This window comes from Ptychodera flava, chromosome 16 (genome assembly GCF_041260155.1).
Source record: "Ptychodera flava strain L36383 chromosome 16, AS_Pfla_20210202, whole genome shotgun sequence".
Taxonomy (NCBI): domain Eukaryota; kingdom Metazoa; phylum Hemichordata; class Enteropneusta; family Ptychoderidae; genus Ptychodera; species Ptychodera flava.
The window spans coordinates 34756368-34773419 of record NC_091943.1 but is presented as its reverse complement, the minus strand read 5'-3'; the positions used below and the strand labels follow the sequence as shown (position 1 = coordinate 34773419).

Here is a 17052-nt window from a genome sequence, read left to right as displayed (position 1 = left end):
CGCAACTCATTCAAAAGTTGAAATATATTTTATTGCCTCAATACATGGGTGTATGTGCCCGAGAGCAGGTGAAATCATATTCAGTACCAGAACTACCGCGTAAAGTAGAAAATTCAGTGCATTCGGATTCTAATTCACAACGTATGGTACCTATTGACCTATATAGCTATGACAACCGCTGTCAAAACCCCTCGGCTAAATCCCAACGTAAAATCTGGTTCGTAGGCTAGCATCGTCCATTAATACTTAAAATGTTTTCCTTGTACACTACTTCTCAATGACAACTTGGGTAAAAATCAAGTGATCAAAACACGGTAATACAACCTTTCAAAATCAAAGTTTTCTTGACGTATACACCCTTGAGAAGACTGACAAATCCCTTAATAACTTTTATTGCAAAAAGTCAATGTTAAATTCACCAGAAATCTTGGAGAACGATATTCATTTGCCAAATAAAGTGTAACATCTATGTGCGAGTTGTATCGATTCCTTTTGCAAACACATTAAAATCACACGTTTTGACGTTACAACACAGACAGATCCCAACATTCAAGATACACAGACAGGCATCGGAGAACCTATAGGATTTTTGTATGACTTTTGTAGGCTTCGCCTCTTCGAAATAAAGTATTCAAAGCTGACTTGTGTATTAATGAGCCTCTTCATGAGCCTCCGTTACCAGCCTAATAATTCAAAGTATTTAAAACTGAACACTAAAATACAGAACTGTTTCTGTTTTCCGTAGGATGGCCCGACGTTGGCTTCAACAACCCCTACGTCATTACACCTAACATTGATAAACTTGCGAGAACAGGCATAATTCTAAATCAAACCTATGCAGCACAATCATGTGGTCCGTAAGTACATGAAATTAATATTCATTTAATTATGAATTATTTAGTTAAATTTAGTCAGAGAAATAAAATTTACGATTTCGATAATCTTTTTAATTAATTAATTAATTTTTTAATTCTTTTCCCCATTAATTGATTGATCGGCTTGTAATCAACTATACAAATTGAATAAGTGTAAATCCAAGTCTTTGACATACCTATATACCCCGTGTGACTAACGCCTTGATAAGGCGTCGATCAGGAAACACCCAAAAATTGTAACTTTCCCCATCAACCCTGTCTCTAAGCGAGTTTGACAACCGAGCTGCTGACATCGGTGAAAGTGATCTGAAAGATGATGAAAGTGGACGTAAGGAATGTCTAAAATATTGGAAAGACACAACAGATTGTCTTTTTTATGTCAGATAGGCATGCATATTCCATTTGTAAGCAAAGTACGATTTATACATTGTCGTTGAAGCCAGTTTATCCTTTGCATTTCAGATCAAGAGCGGCATTAATGAGTGGATATTATCCCTATCGCCTTCACTATTCGGTAAAAGTTTATTTCTTTCTAGGTATCCATAAAGATTTGATAGAAAACATTCTCATTCTGTTCCTAGCTGTGTATAAGTGGTATACATTAGGTTCATCGTTCTTGCGTTGTAAAATAATTATTTAGGGGTCTTGTGAGAATCATTAGTTCAAACTAATTTTTATTTACTGTATTGTTCATAGGTACAGGTATGGGCTCACTATCCACATGGCCTTCAGTTAAATTTGACTCTGTTGCCAAGAAAAATGAAGCAACTTGGTTATTCCACCTATATGGTCGGAAAGTAAGTTTGTATGTGTATGTGTGTGTGTGACGGTGTGTGTGTGTGTGTGTGTGTATGTGTGTGTGTGTGTGTGTGTGTGTTTGTGTGTGTGGTGGTGGTGGTGGTGGTGTGTGTGTGTTTTGTCCCACACCGAAATACGGTTCCATTTGCCTGTTACAATTTAGGAGCGTTTTATTTGCAGAATGCTGACAGCAGTACCTAACGACCGACAACAGCTATAATTGAGTCTAGCAACAATGAAAATTTTATTTTGAAATAAATCATTTGACCAATAATAACTTTTCCACTAAAAAGCCATATTCTGCAACATATGTGTCTGTTTGGATCAGTTATTTTGCGGTTCATCGTATATTTTTATCATAGACCAACCCTGAAAGCTTAGATTTTACTTGCTTTTTGTGTTTGCCTACGCCCTTCCTGACCTCTGATACCGTTACGATGGCAACGTGTGTGAAAGTATTCCAAACTACATTGAGCTGACTTATCTTTTGAACGGAATATTCCTCGCGGTATATGTCCAACCGTATGTCTACTTCACGAAAAATCTCGCCATTTTCGTCAACAGGTGGGATTTAGGATTTTGCAAAGAGGAATATACGCCAACCAGACGAGGCTTTGATAAGTTTTACGGTTACTACCTTGCTTCTGGAGATCACTATAAACATTCGTTTGGTATGAGTCGTTCACAATACACATATTTCCTGCAATCAGTATTAAATTATATGGAGGGTTGATAAATTTTTAAGCTTCAGCATACGATATTTTAAGTTTTATTAGAATTTAATGAGCATTTTGGTGAAGTATAATGCATGTCAAAACGGAGTACATGGAACAATTTTTCGCACGTGTGCGGGAACATTTAGGCATTTGCGCATAAATTTGGAAGTCTTTTCCACTCATAAGGAACCAAAAGATACGCCAGAAAATATAATGACAATGTATATGATCGATCGAAATTCACCTATTGAATTTGAACTGAATATGAATCAAAGCAAGATAGGGCAATCTTCGTGCATGTGAAACAGCGTAGATGTTATTAAACTGTGCTATGTACGGAGTTTTGTTTTGAGGGCGAGATGTGGGAACTGAAATTACGTACGTGTACATCAGTGTGTTCCAGGGATAACAAATAAGTGTGTCACTGTATCTTGATATGTTGTATTAGTATGAAGGTTGCAGAAAAGACCTATATATGCATGGTCCTTATCCGGTCAAAGTCATTTGTGATTGATAGGGTCTGCGACAAATTTTAAAGCTCCGCACTGATTCCACCTATTAATTTGTCAAAAGTAAGTCCAGGTGTCATAATATTCTGTCTGCTCTTTATAAACCCCATGTTTTCAGCGCTTCTAGCATGCATGGACCAACAATTTAAAGTTGTATAAAAGTATAAAGTCTACACGATAATTAGGGGTGTTTGGTTGTGGATATTTTGTGACTGCTCTGTAAACAAACCTTGAAATGGTTCGTATTCGTCATTCAAGAAATTCTGTCGGATATATTGTTTTACAAGCAATCCTCAACGAGCAGTGGATTGTTTCATAAACTCATTTGTATGTCTTGTTTCTTTTAGCGGAAAGCCTGGATCTTCATGACAACATGAAACCCGACTGGCATCAAAATGGAACCTATTCTACGGTAAGTAAAGTGGTTCCCAGGGAAACAAGTTAAACAAAATCTCTCTCTCATATATATATATATATATATATATATATATATATATATATATATATATATATATATATATATATATATATATATATATATAATTATTCTCGGTGAAATCAATTCTATGTTTATAATTTAGATAAGCTCTTAACGAAGTGGGTTGGATATAAGAAGGAGCAAGATATGGCGACGATCATTAAACAAGATGTGTTGACCGAGAAATGCAGGGAGGGACTGGAAATAGCTCTAGATAGTGTAGGTTATTGAGTAGCTTTCGATTAAAAAGCCTGAAATACTACCGTACCTCTTGTCGTTACTGTAACTGCATCGATGATTGATTCTATCGCCTATTTTTGCATTCGGACATGCTGTAGAGTTACTTTTCGAAGATTACGTTCTGAATTAATAAAATCGTTGTCAATAAAAATAGTTGAATCTTCAGGTGTGAATATAATCCAATCCATTCTAACAAACCGGGACATACTTCGACACTCGACAATTATGCCGCTGTTCCCCCCCCCCTTAGAAATTTACGACAGTGCCAACCCACTACCAATTACTTTGGCATCGCTTCCGCTAAAACATCGTTTCCCTAAAGGAGAAAATTGTAAATCGTGGAACGTCTCTGAAACAACTTGATTGGATGTTTATCATGGTACAACTTGATTGGATGTTTATCATGGTAAAGAACTGAAAACTCTTACGCAAAGCATGAATGTTTGTATACTATATAAGGTTATTTCGCTTCTCTGTGACTTGAGGAAAAAATTCATATGAAAGTAAAAACGGTTTCCCGTATGATGATACTTGCTTTTGAATATTTGCAGTGTTCATCTGTTGCTCTGGCAACCTATCAAGGGACAGTTGCGATCGTTCTTATTTCTGTGCAGCGACCCTATGTATACTTGAATCACTGTGTTTGAGAAAGATATAAGGGAGCCTTCAGTTATTGTGAGGTGGTGGGCCGGAGGAAACTGAGGGTGGTCCATCATGTAAAATGTAACCCCCCCCCTGATGCCCCTTCTTAAAATTTGACCCTCCCTCTCCAAACTCAAAAGTTTGAAATGTGTGTATAACCTTGATAGAACTGCTGACTTTGTTATATTACAAATAAAGATATTAAAGGGGCATTTGCTGTATCTTTGGATCATACTTTTAGTTTTCTTGTTCTGTGTATCAAATGGTGTTTTCTGTCTAACTCCCTATAACATGTTAGTATGCCAAGTATTCTGCTTGTCAACAAAGCCAATACACGTATAATGACTATTATTATTGTTGATAAATGAATTGTTTTCAGGACTTGAATTCAACGTCAACAATAACAATACTGACTGTTCTAATGTAGGATGTGTTAATGAACTAAAATACTGGGCATTTCACCATATCTCAAGGATTTAATTAGGCAGTGCATTTGATACAAGGAACCAAAAATACTATAAAAATAGCCAAAAGTCACAACTAATGGAGCTTTAAGACTAGTTAATAAAACAATCATACGTTTGTGGGATGCTAAATGGGTGTGAAACTGTGAAAATCACACAATTCAAACTTACTTTCATTAATACTGATACCGTGGTTTCCAAGTTGTGCACACTCTACCATATCGTGGCACTTGTAAAATATCTGTTATATCATTGCCTGTATCACTATCATTGTCGCTGTTTGTAGATTCATTACAGTCTGAAACACTGCCACTCTTCAAAACATTTAAAATATCATCATCATCATCATCATCATCATCATCATCATCATCATCATCATCATCATTATCATCATCATCATGATCGACATCATCATCATCATCATCTCTTGTAACGTATTACTACTGTTATTCTGTACATTCAAAAGATTCACTCTCAGTAGTTCTCTCTCTCTCTCTCTCTCTCTCTCTCTCTCTCTCTCTCTCTCTCTCTCTCTCTCTCTCTCTCCACTTTGCTGTGGTAAAATATATAGTATTTTTTTTGCAAAACATGTTAAATATATATATTTAACAGCTTTACTATTAGACATTGCATATAGAACACGTCGTTTTTGTAAAACGTGAAGCTGATGCTCACAAGAGAGAGAATTTGTTATTCCAGTATTAAAAATGGTTTCAACTGCATAGGTATAGGTGCTTCGTGTGTACTTTGTTTGCATACAATTGTGCATTTAATTTATGCAGTTTATTGATACTATGCGAATTACACAGTGACTGCGAATGCAAATCTTATGGTATTGTTGTGACGTTGTGAAGGGCAGAGGGAATTTTAATTTTCCTTGGGCAGGGGACATATTTTTAGCTGGCAGGGAGGCGATTTTAGTATTTTTTGTCGGGAAGGACAGATATCGGTTGATTGGCCTGGGGACTTGGATGGGGAAAGCGAGGAAAGGGGAAGTTACTAGTACTTGTGAAATGTGGACGGGAAAATCGACAGGTCATTTCATCACTGGGCAGGGGAGCCTCTATATGTCTGCAGGGGAATGATAAAATTTTAAGGGGAAACCTTTTCTAGGGCAGGGGAAATCGATGTTTTTTCCCCACAGGGCAGAGAGCTTCAAAAATTCACAATGGGGGGGGGGGGGAGACAGGCAAAAACATTTAGGGAGTGTGTAAAAATAAAAATGGAGTTTGAGTATGGGAGGGTAAGTCGAAACATTTTCAGTTGGAGGACAAATTATGAACAGCTAATTAATTACCCCCTGAACTTAAATCAGTCAGTTCACATTACTTGTCCTGCACAATATATTCATAATAAGGACCCCTTTAAAGGTGCATTGTTCGTTGGCTGAACCTGAAAAAAACTATCAGATACAAACCGAGAATTCACGCTAGAATTTGCCCAACTATTTGATTGACAGCGAGTTTCAGTTCACAAATAGTCGCTTCTCGTCTAACTTTTTGTACAAAAGTCTCAAAAACACAGTCCCTCCACTAAATTTAGTGCCAAGATTGTGCCAAAAGTAAATGTAAGTGTTTCACATTCCAAAAGTAAGCGCTATTATCGATCGTCCATATATTTATATTTACGATTACGACAATGGTAGTGTTTGTAACTGTTCAATCGAAACCATCTTAAAACGCTAAAACGATAAATAAAGTAAAGTTTTTTTTTTCTTTCTGGAGCTCTGCCTTTGTTGTTTGGTGGGAGTTTGTTAACTTTAATGATATTTTTGCTTATTTTCCTCACCATGACGCAGGTTAGTTTTGACTTAAACACTTATTTTTGAGTTAATTGTCGATACCCTCTCAGATTGGTTGAATATGTCTATCCTTTATCACTTTTGGTTGAAGAAAGATTGTAATCATGTACACTGTCAAAAACCGTTTTTATTTTGCAGTACCTGTATACTGGCAAAGCTGTCGAATTTATAGATAATCATGACAAGACGAAACCCATGTTTCTGTACGTGGCATATCAAAATGTACACAGTCCTCTGCAGGTACGTGACTTTATGATTTCATCCTGACGACAAACGCATTATGTATAGTTTATGTTTTCTTTTATTCGGCTATGACACGACTCTGAGACGCATTAGACAGCGCCCACAAAATGACCCCGTCCTCAATACACGATAAAGCAATAAAAAAATATATGAAATCTATGGAAAGGACCAATGACAAACCAAATACTAAGCGACAATCATGAACACAAGAGATAAAAACCAAAAACATTCTAATAAGATCTAAACAGCTCAGATACAGATAAAGTACACTAAACTTGAAACAAATCTACGGCCAGCGAATTGCCTCTTCCCGACCCACGTAAACGTTTTTAGGACAAAATAATTATTTAGATGATTCATCATTTAGATGATTTGTGTAGTTTTTGAAGAGTCTGGACTCGCAAGATGCTACACATGCAAGCAAGTGCTTTCACTGTAAATGGCATTACATTAAACAGGTAAAAATTATGTTAAACAAGTCATAGTCGATGACATAGTCCCCGCCAAAAATACATTTGTCAATGTGCAACAGTAAAAGTGTACAAATGTCATTGTAAATGCAGATTGTACATGCAGTTTCCAAGTCGAGAAGTGCAAAATAGGCAAAAGACTATTTCCTTATCTCTTTAAATAGAAGTGGTGACATATCCTGAAAGTTTCTTGTATTCATTTAAACATTTGGGATCAAAACATGGAAAATACACAAATGAATGTGCCTGTGCCATGCTGGCAAGATAAGCGTTTTGGCAGGGTCAGGTTTAGTAGAGAATGACAATGGCGGTAGCGAAATGGTCAAAGGATAGAAACTGAGGCAAGTATCTTGCAAGAAGTCGTAGGAATTTTCAAGTAAACTGGTCGTACAGGGCGCTATCACATGTAATCTTGCAATAGTAGCTGGTAGTGTGTTCAAAGTGAACTGGATAAGGTTCACTTGAATGTGGCTGTACAATGCTCAAAAGTGAATAATGTTGACAGGTTCCCTAGGTTTTGTAAAAGATGATGGAATTGAAGTAAAATAATTCCTGGACCGAAATCACGATAAAAATACCCACTGTAGTAATGGAGAGCATGTAAAGGTACAAACATGAATTTCACTATACTGCATAAATGTATAACGATATATTGAAAAATGCTACATGTCATTTTATACATGATATAATCAGAGTACCCACATGGCTGCCTGGAGGCCATATTTGATCGTATTATAACAAATTTGATGTGCAGATGTAAGACATGGTGTGTAGTTCTTGTGCCAAGTTTAAAAGAAATTTGTCAAGGCATGTCTTAGTAATGGCTCTGTACATGAAACAAATCGCAAGAAAATGGCCACCTGGCGGCCATATTGGATTGCGTCACAAAACAAATCTCAATAAGCATATGTATAGTATAGTGTATTATCTTGGTGCCAAGTTTGAAAGAAATAAAGAAATTTGGCCAGACATGTTTGAGATACTGCTTTGACGGACGAACTGAAGGACGGACGGACTGACGGACGGACGGAGCCCAATGGTATCTATAAAGTCCCCCGTCCCCCGGACGACTAAAAATGAAGAACAAACTTATAACGCTTTCAGTTTTAAAATGAGGCATCTTCATAGAATTATCGTTGGAAAATTTGAACTGAAGACATTAATTAGTATTCCAATCAAACATACACTATTTAAACAATTTTCAAAGAAAAGTCGTTTATTTACTTCAGTCTCCTTTTTAACTGAATGAGAGCAGATTTAGTTTAACCATGTATACTTTTTAGTTGGGTTTCTGAGTATATCCCAAGCTACATTTGACTCCTCCTTTTTGAAACCTCCATATGAAGCAATGAATGTGTTGTTGTGACAGCCCCTGACTAAAAAGAGTAATCAAAAAGACTTCAAACAAGTACAAAACGTACGTTTTCTTTTGGAAGGAGAAATGTGACCGCAAATGCGTTGAATTGGTCCTACCAAGTGACTGGCTCTTTTGACAGATGCGTTTATGTGATTGTGTCATGCCAGATTCAAATATATTTCAACATCGAGATGATGGATACTGTCAACTTTCTAGAAAATAATGCATCCTGTGTATGAATAATAGCAGGGGTTTGGAAACGATTTCTATCTATATTCACAAGTTGCTCAAGCTCGATCGTGTGTTATGATACAATTTGCAGTGTAATGTATAATTATGAACGTTTCCAAGTACTTGTCGCCAATATTTTGCATGAAATTTTTTGTCTTTTCATGTTTCTAACACATAGGTTCCACAAATTTATGTCGATATGTATCGATCGGTACAGAATAAAAACCGGAGAAAACTGCTAGGTGAGACAAACATAATTAAAATGTACAATCTTCTTGATTCTAAAAAGATGTTATACCTATCACTAGGTTTGCTTTAAAATGTGTATAGTTGGACAGTTGGACGCTCGACTACAAAACAGCTGAACCGACTGGAAGTACTTGTCAGTACATAGAATGTAATATGACAATGTGATCGTGTTACGTACACCGTATACCATTTATCGTGCATCTGGGATTTCGTTGTGTACTACAGCAAAAAATCCGCTTAGTTTAATCACAGTGAGGGACAGGGTTGTATGTAAGATAAAGACAGGACTTCATAATCATTTTAAAACTTCTCATCTCCTAGGTATGGTGTCAGCTTTGGACGACGGAGTTGGTAAAGTCGTCCAGGCACTCAAACGAAACGGGATGTTGGAAAATACTCTAATAGTATTTTCATCCGATGTAAGTTAAGTCGCTAATCACATGAGAAATGTCCATTTCCCTGTACCATGTATAGGCAAAAAGTGCTCTTCTTGTGGCTTATAGTGACACTGTATGTGTCTATGACAGGGCATGATTGGTGTATAAACATAACACTGCTCCAAGAACAGAAAAATGACTGTTTCTCTGACTTCTGTCGATTGCAGAAATGCATGCAATTGGAGTTACTTACCGACCAATTATCATTTTCAAAATTGCCATCTGTACTGTCGTCGTTGCTATTGTCAGATGTTGGGGTTACGTCGTTCCTGTTTTGATTTACAGAATGGAGGACCGCAACATGACAGATTTGAAGGTAACAACTGGCCTCTGCTCGGCAAGAAACATCAGCTCTTTGAAGGTGGCACTCGGGTTGTCGGATTTGTCCACGGCGATATGCTTCACAAGTCGGGATATCGATATCATGGGTCAGTATGTTAAAAGGCTTTACATATGATTCATAGACATAGTGGCATGAAAACAAGTTTATCGCATATAACTCACTCTCGCTCCTCCGGGAAATACCTGCTATGAGATACACAACTATCTCACCAACTAAAAGAAGTCACACGTCCGATTTATTCTAAAGAGACGAAGCTTCTGGTCGACTCTCCAGTGCTTCTCCGATAGTGTCGTGTTTCTTATCCCTCGTGCTGTTTTCCTCGCTCTAAACGAGGTTTTATTAAAGATTTTTGCTACAGACATAGCTTAACTCTTACAGTACATTTGATTAAGGTAGATTGTGCTCAGGGGACAGATATTCGGACTCTCAAACTGTTCAAATTTATTGCATGAACTGGCCCGGATCGCCACCTTTGTGACGTAGACCAGGACAGATCAAATATCCATATTACCCCTGCTCTACCGGAACTTTTTTCCTGCACGCGAGTGTGTACAGATCGATCTGTCTTGATCGAGACCTTATTTGCTCACTATATGTCTGTAATGATGTTAGTGTGACGATAGCAACAAAAAGTTCTGTCCTCGATTTGTGACTATGTAAATATCTGTTAGATTCAACTGCTAAAGAATGGGTAGAGATTCTAAATAGGTGCAATGCGTTGTTACGGTATTTGGGTACATAAATGACAAATGAACATGTTTCCTGTGTAAACGGACATTTTAATTATTTGACAAGTAGTGAGAGTATTAAAAGCCTGGGAAACTAGCTAACCAATCTTTTATGTAAATGCCTTTGCAGTTTTTTTTAATAAAATTGTAATCTAGCCTTGATAAAACTTGTTTTTCCCGTTACCACAGAAAACTAGTGGCTTTTTAATCCAATAAAAACAACACAGTTTGTCCTTTTCAGCTTTGTATTACTGAAAATGGAAACATGAGTGCAAGGCAAATTTGAGGTACTGATAATAATCTGAACCTGTTATTTTCAACTCGAGTTAATATCAAGGCACGAACGAGGAACCGGCCAAGTTCACCTTCAGAAGCAAGGTAGACGCATTATGGTACAGGTTCAGGACAAAAACGATAAAACTACTTGTGGACAATTTATAATTTCTCCCCTATCAACAGAGCCCCTAATTTTTGAATTGGGATGATCTTGTCTTCTAACAGCTGTAGGTATGGTTTGAGTGGCAATTCACAAGAGGAAGAACTCAGCAAAATGTTGGTACCTACTGAACAAAACATGATTTTAGCTGAGTAATTTCCCTGTGATGTTGTTCGAAGATAGTGCTTTGTGAACTTAAATACTTACACGTCTCCTCTACCCTGCACTGTTGTTTCTATCTTAATCGTTTTTATCTTTGTTCCTCATCAATCATCCTAATCAAAATGAGCTAACCGTTCTTTAAATATTGTCCGAAAAATGCTGGTTTTCATGTTGGATGCTACTTGAACTAGTTTTTATCTTTCATTCAATGGTTGTTGTATTGCTTCAACTGACATCGATGTCACAGTCTTCAAGAAAACACGAATTCAGTGATATTCCTGTTACAACTTTTTGTTCTCCTATCACAGGATGATGCATTTTGTTGACTGGTATCCGACTCTCGTGGGTCTTGCAGGTGGACAGCTCACAGGTATTTATATCCGTTATCCAAAGGATGCAAAACTACTTTCTTCATGCAAATCAAGACCAGCCACGCAAAATGCGACTTGCTGCAGATATTGACCGAAATGATAATACACAGGTTTGCGTGTCATTCTTTTGATGCCATCTACTATGGATCTTACATGTGACCATTTTGCCGTATGTTTAGCTCCACTAGTGTCAACAGATGCGCATGGTCAGAAAAGTGGTTGTCCGCCGTCGCACATCAACTTTTCGCATTCAAAGCTTTTTCTCCCAGACAGCAAGTTCGATTGCTTTGAAATTTCATAGGCAGGTTCCTTAGGGTAACCTTAATTCGATTTGTTTAAATTTTGTGAAAGTATGCATATTTGTATCCTTAGGGTAATTTTTCCAGTTTTTTTGTAAAAAAATCTTCTTCACAGAAACCACTTGTCCGATTACCTTGAAATTGGCATGCAAGATGGTCTTAATGAGATTTGTTCAAATTGCGTGAGAAGTTGCCGCATATTTGTATTCTTTGGGCAATTCCCCAATTTTTAGTCAAAAAGTATTTTTCTATGAAATTGTTAGTCTGTTTGCCTTGAAATGGAATATGCATGATGCTAGAAGTGACCTTAGTCAGATTTCTTCAAACTGTGGTGATTTTTACATATTTTTGACTCGGGCAATTTTTCTCTTCTTGGTTACAAATTAAAGTTTCCTCCTCTGAATGCGATTGTTCGATTGCTTCGAAACTTAGTATAGCGGTTTCTTAGATTGACCTCAGTCAGTGTTCTTCAAATCGTGGTGAAATTTGCACTATTTTCTATTTTGGATTTTTTTCTTTCGTAAAAATGTTCTCTTCTCTAAAACCGCATATCAGCTTGCTTTGGACTTTGATATGAAGGTTCCTGTGGATAATCTATATAAGTTTTGTACAAATCGTGACGAAACCTGCAAAACTCTATTTTTAGGGCAATATTTGCTGTTTTTGGTCAAACAAAATGTCTGGGTGTACAGAATAGCTATGGTTAAAAGTTAGTAATCAAGCAAAGTACGCCACCAACAATGAAGGCCGCCAGCAGTCGCGGCACTGATGTATGCAAATGGTCACCGGCTGCACTCGTTCCCATCCCAAACAATCACCTACAGCACATCCAGAGATTTTCTTCCGATGTTCCGATATTTCCCATGTTCATTAGTATTCCCGTTATTGACAAAACATCCCACTCCTATCTAAATTATCCCAAACATCACGGCAAAGCCATATCGGCCGCTAGATTGCTTATTTAATGTAAAAAAGCATTGCAAAGATATTCAATGACAAAACATTTCTTCTTAAAGGGCCATTATTGTAACTTTTGATCATTTTTTACCCCGGAAAATTCCATGTTGGAGGCTCATATTTGTTGCAAAATTTTGTTTTACGAAGAAACAAACATGATTAGTGATGTTATAGCCACATAAAACTGCTAATTTTTGTTCAAACGTGTTGCCCTTCCGAGCTCGTTTGTTGACGTCTGGCATGCTCAGCGTGCTGGGAAGAACGCAAATATGGTGACGCCGCGATCACGCGAGATGTACAAGTTCACGTTTATTGCGGGATCAAAACAACATTGCGTCGTGGATTGCCAGACATCTGGCTACGCAACGTGCTCGGACAATAGACTACGACGTAAGTACCGGGCATAAGTAATGAATATTTATTTTGAAATTGCTGTAAATGGCTCGCGCAGGTGCAGAAGAATGCCTACGTTGCAATCCGCGTGTCAACAGAGTTTGTATTTCTGTCCGGACAAAAATTGAAATTTTCGTTGTAAAATCACATGTTATTTAGTTGTAGGGCACGTAATGTTTCCGAATAATATGCGATTCTCTGTTATTTGACAGGCTATTCAACATGAGACAGTAATCATTTCAATCAAAACTACCAACGGAAAAATCGCTAGAACATACAGCTATGGAACTTTAAGCTAACAGTTGGACAATACACCATGACACACATTATACATATCAATTTGTTTGTGGTATGATGGCTGCGGATAGGCCACTCTGCGAGTTTGATGTCCAGACATGGCTGAATTAGTACGCAGACAATACATCATAAAATGCAGTCATATAATGTTTATGGATCATATGTGACTGCAGTGTGGCCAGTGAGCAATTTTATTAAAATGAGACCTAATTATCATGTACGAAGGTATACGTTAGCTTATTATTTTGTTTCTCAAAACTGTCATGACTTAAATTGGAGGGTTGTTTATCATTTCCGTAATGCCACAACTACATTGTTTACAGTGCGATGTAACCTAAATTCCTGTATCTCTAGGTATATTATGATACTCTCCAATAAAACTTGCATCTTCAGAATATTCCCATCAAAATTTACTACTACTGTATCAAATCAAGCTATAATTCGTTGAAATTCTATGAAACTTTCTCAACCATATGACCTGGAGTTTGTCCACAACTACGTATGCCTCATTTTTGCGGGCTAGGTCTATCACTTGCTAGAAAGCAACTGAACCAATTTAATTGTAATAATATTCTTGGTTTAATTTTGAGTCGTTTAAGCAATTCAACACCATTTGTGAAGACCGCTTGTACTCTGCTTCTTTATCAAACTGTAGATCAAGAAATTGATGGTATTGATATGTGGAAAGCACTATCTATGAACAGACCATCACCAAGAAAGGAATTCGTCTACAATGTTATAGACCAGCCACATCTCTGTGAAGCAATACGGTAATGTCCTTCTCTATCAGAGTTACAGTGTTCCCTATAGTCACAAATTGACCTTTTTGTGAAGCATCTGTTTCAACGTCCACTCACCTTTCCATCCAGCCATTCATCTATGTAACAAATTCATATAGCTTAATATCCAAAGTTAAACAATGCTCAGTGGTGCTTTGAGTGATAATTAAAATGATCTCCGAAAGATGTACATTTTAAGCGTCCTTAGAAAGTGTCGAGATTGGGAGAGGTCTTTATGTCCAAGGGTAAAGAGATAAGGACAAGAGCTGACGACGAGAATGGGCGGCAACCTTAGGAAGTCAGATTCTACCTGGGTGTGTGAAGAAGGTGGTTATCCGGTGAGCGAGGAGTCTTTGAAGCAAAAAGTGATGTTATTAAGTTCCTGGAATATTGTGGAAAGAGTCCATTGAGGGTCTTGCAAGTGATGAGCAGAAGTTTGAACACATGCAATGACGTAGAGGAAGCTAGTGATGTTGCTTGAGAACATGAGTAATGTGGTCCAATGTCTTCGTTTTGGTGACAATTCTTGCTGCTGTGTTCTGAGCACGGTGTAAGCGCTGTAATTGCCCATCGAGCAAGCCATACATATTATAGCATTGCTACAGGTAATCCTTGCTGATTTTACAGCAAGGGAAACCGTTTTTTCATTTCTTTCTTGGAATTTTGGAAACAAACAAAAGTCCTTTCAATGGGATTTTGAAAAACGGATATATCTAGGCAACAAATAGCTGTCATGGAAACATGTGACATGAAAACATAAATTTTGTTCATTTTCACAAAAAAACAACAACAATAAAATGATTTTTTAGCAATAAAATCTATCATTCAATGGGATAGGGAAAATTGTACGTCAATTTTTTCGATAACGGATGGTCAGATCTCTCTCTCTCTCTCTCTCTCTCTCTCTCTCTCTCTCTCTCTCTGACACACACACACACATACATACAATACACAAACAAACATACACGTGAATATGTTAGTTTTTAATCTCAGGAACATTTCTTGTACTTTAAAGAAGTAAATATACGTTACGTTTGCGGTCAGAACTTGTATCATCACCTTGCAATCTACTAGTCACTCAATTTTAGTTACTCAACTGCGATGATTTTAATAAAATTCTTTTCAATAGAGTACATTTAAGCTTACACTCATGGAAAAGTATGACATTTTAACTATGCATTCTGTCCATCAGGGTTGGCGATTACAAGTTAACGAAAGGGTCTTGTGGAGACTATGGTAAGACATTTTTACTCAAATTTATTCACAAAATTATTGGCATTAATTCAAAGGCGAATTAAAACGACAAAACATATGTGCTCAGGTAACGTGCCTTTGAAGACAGTTTGTGGGACACTAGTAAGAAAGCTGATTTACAGAAGTTTAGAAGTACTTTTTTCCGCGGCCGATTACAGAAAGTGAGAAGACAACCTCGAATTCTTCTTATACAATTTAACAACTACGCTTTGCTGATTTCCAGCATGCTGGCTACCTCCACCAGAAACCGAAGGCAAGTTAGGAGAATCGCAGTGCTTTAGCGTGAGTCGTCTTGACGGCCTTTACTTGTACAATATAAAAGGTCAGTTTACAAACAAACAAACAAACAAACAAACAAACAAACAAAAAAACAAACAAAGACATTCCATATTTTGAGATGGGTTTCCACTTTGGACCTTTTTTCGACATATTCATACACATTTTGCGTAGAAAAGTGGTCTTCACATCACTGCTATAATTCAATGCTGCTATTATATCGATGGTTTCGTCTCAATAAGTTTTACAATCAGTAGTCTGGATCGAATGCGATACTGAAACGTTTAATTCACATCTGATTTTGTCCATATGATGTCATTGTCTGTACCGTTTATCAAAACAGAAATTCAATATATTTTCCTCTGTAGATGACCCAACAGAGCATCATAATCTAGCCGAAGAAATGCCGGACAAGGTCAGAATATTAACGGCGAGGTTGCAGGAATACAAAAAGAAATATGTATCTTCATTTAACAATAGCAAGACAGGGACCGAGGATTGGCATCCTCGTAATTTCGGGGGAGTATGGTCTCCCGGTTGGTGTTGAGGGCATAATATATTGAAAGTTCGAATGTTTCTTCATTGACCTTTAGTTTGAAACGTACACACTATTTGACTCTGCACCAGCATGAATACCCAGAAACAATTTTATATCTCAAATTGGCGGCCTTCAGTCTGAATATTGGGTCAAACTTTTTTGTTTCATATTCCTGTTCCTGTTGCCGTTTCATTTGATGCAAAAGGACATGGAAAACGCAGCATTGCTGTGAAATGAGTGTCATGTAATAAACTTGAATTATTCCAACTTTTGTGATATGATGTCCTCTTTTTTGTCGTTTTACATGAAATATCATGATTTACTTTCCAATTTTTAAAAGAAGTATTTCGGACTATTGGCTGCGGCGGCGCTGGTAACCTCGGACAATGTGCGATTGAAGGCTCCAGTGACCGGTAACCATAGACGAGGGGCGAATAAGAGTTCACTCAGTCCACAAATGCCCCAAGTGTCCCAATGCACTTCTATCCATTGACTGAACCTTCACATAATATACATATATATATATATATATATATATATATATATATATATATATATATATATATATATATATATATATATATATATATATATATATATATATATATATATATATATATATATAACACGATATATAAAATGGGAGTGCATGAGAGATGAATGGGAGTTATTGAGATATTGTTTCTCCGTTTTCTGTTAGTACTGTTTC

General features: G+C 37.0%; 1 protein-coding gene across 1 annotated transcript; it reads left to right on the top strand.

Moving 5' to 3' along the window:
• Positions 1-1661: 1661 nt before the first annotated feature.
• On the top strand, positions 1662-16608 carry LOC139114000 (arylsulfatase J-like). Its single transcript, XM_070675472.1, has 12 exons — positions 1662-1672; positions 2238-2344; positions 3246-3310; positions 6662-6763; positions 9003-9066; positions 9395-9492; positions 9796-9938; positions 11488-11549; positions 14152-14266; positions 15468-15511; positions 15753-15851; positions 16174-16608. Exons 1-12 carry the CDS (start codon positions 1662-1664, stop codon positions 16350-16352), a joined length of 1089 nt encoding a protein of 362 aa, XP_070531573.1. The 3' UTR covers positions 16353-16608.
• The last annotated feature ends 444 nt before the right edge of the window (positions 16609-17052 follow it).

Bases quoted from the DNA above. Each gene is read 5' to 3' on its own strand.
- LOC139114000 (XM_070675472.1), top strand. The intron at 3,311-6,661 runs GTAAGTAAAGTG...TTTATTTTGCAG, and splicing joins AAAATGGAACCTATTCTACG to TACCTGTATACTGGCAAAGC. The intron at 14,267-15,467 runs GTAATGTCCTTC...TCTGTCCATCAG, and splicing joins CATCTCTGTGAAGCAATACG to GGTTGGCGATTACAAGTTAA.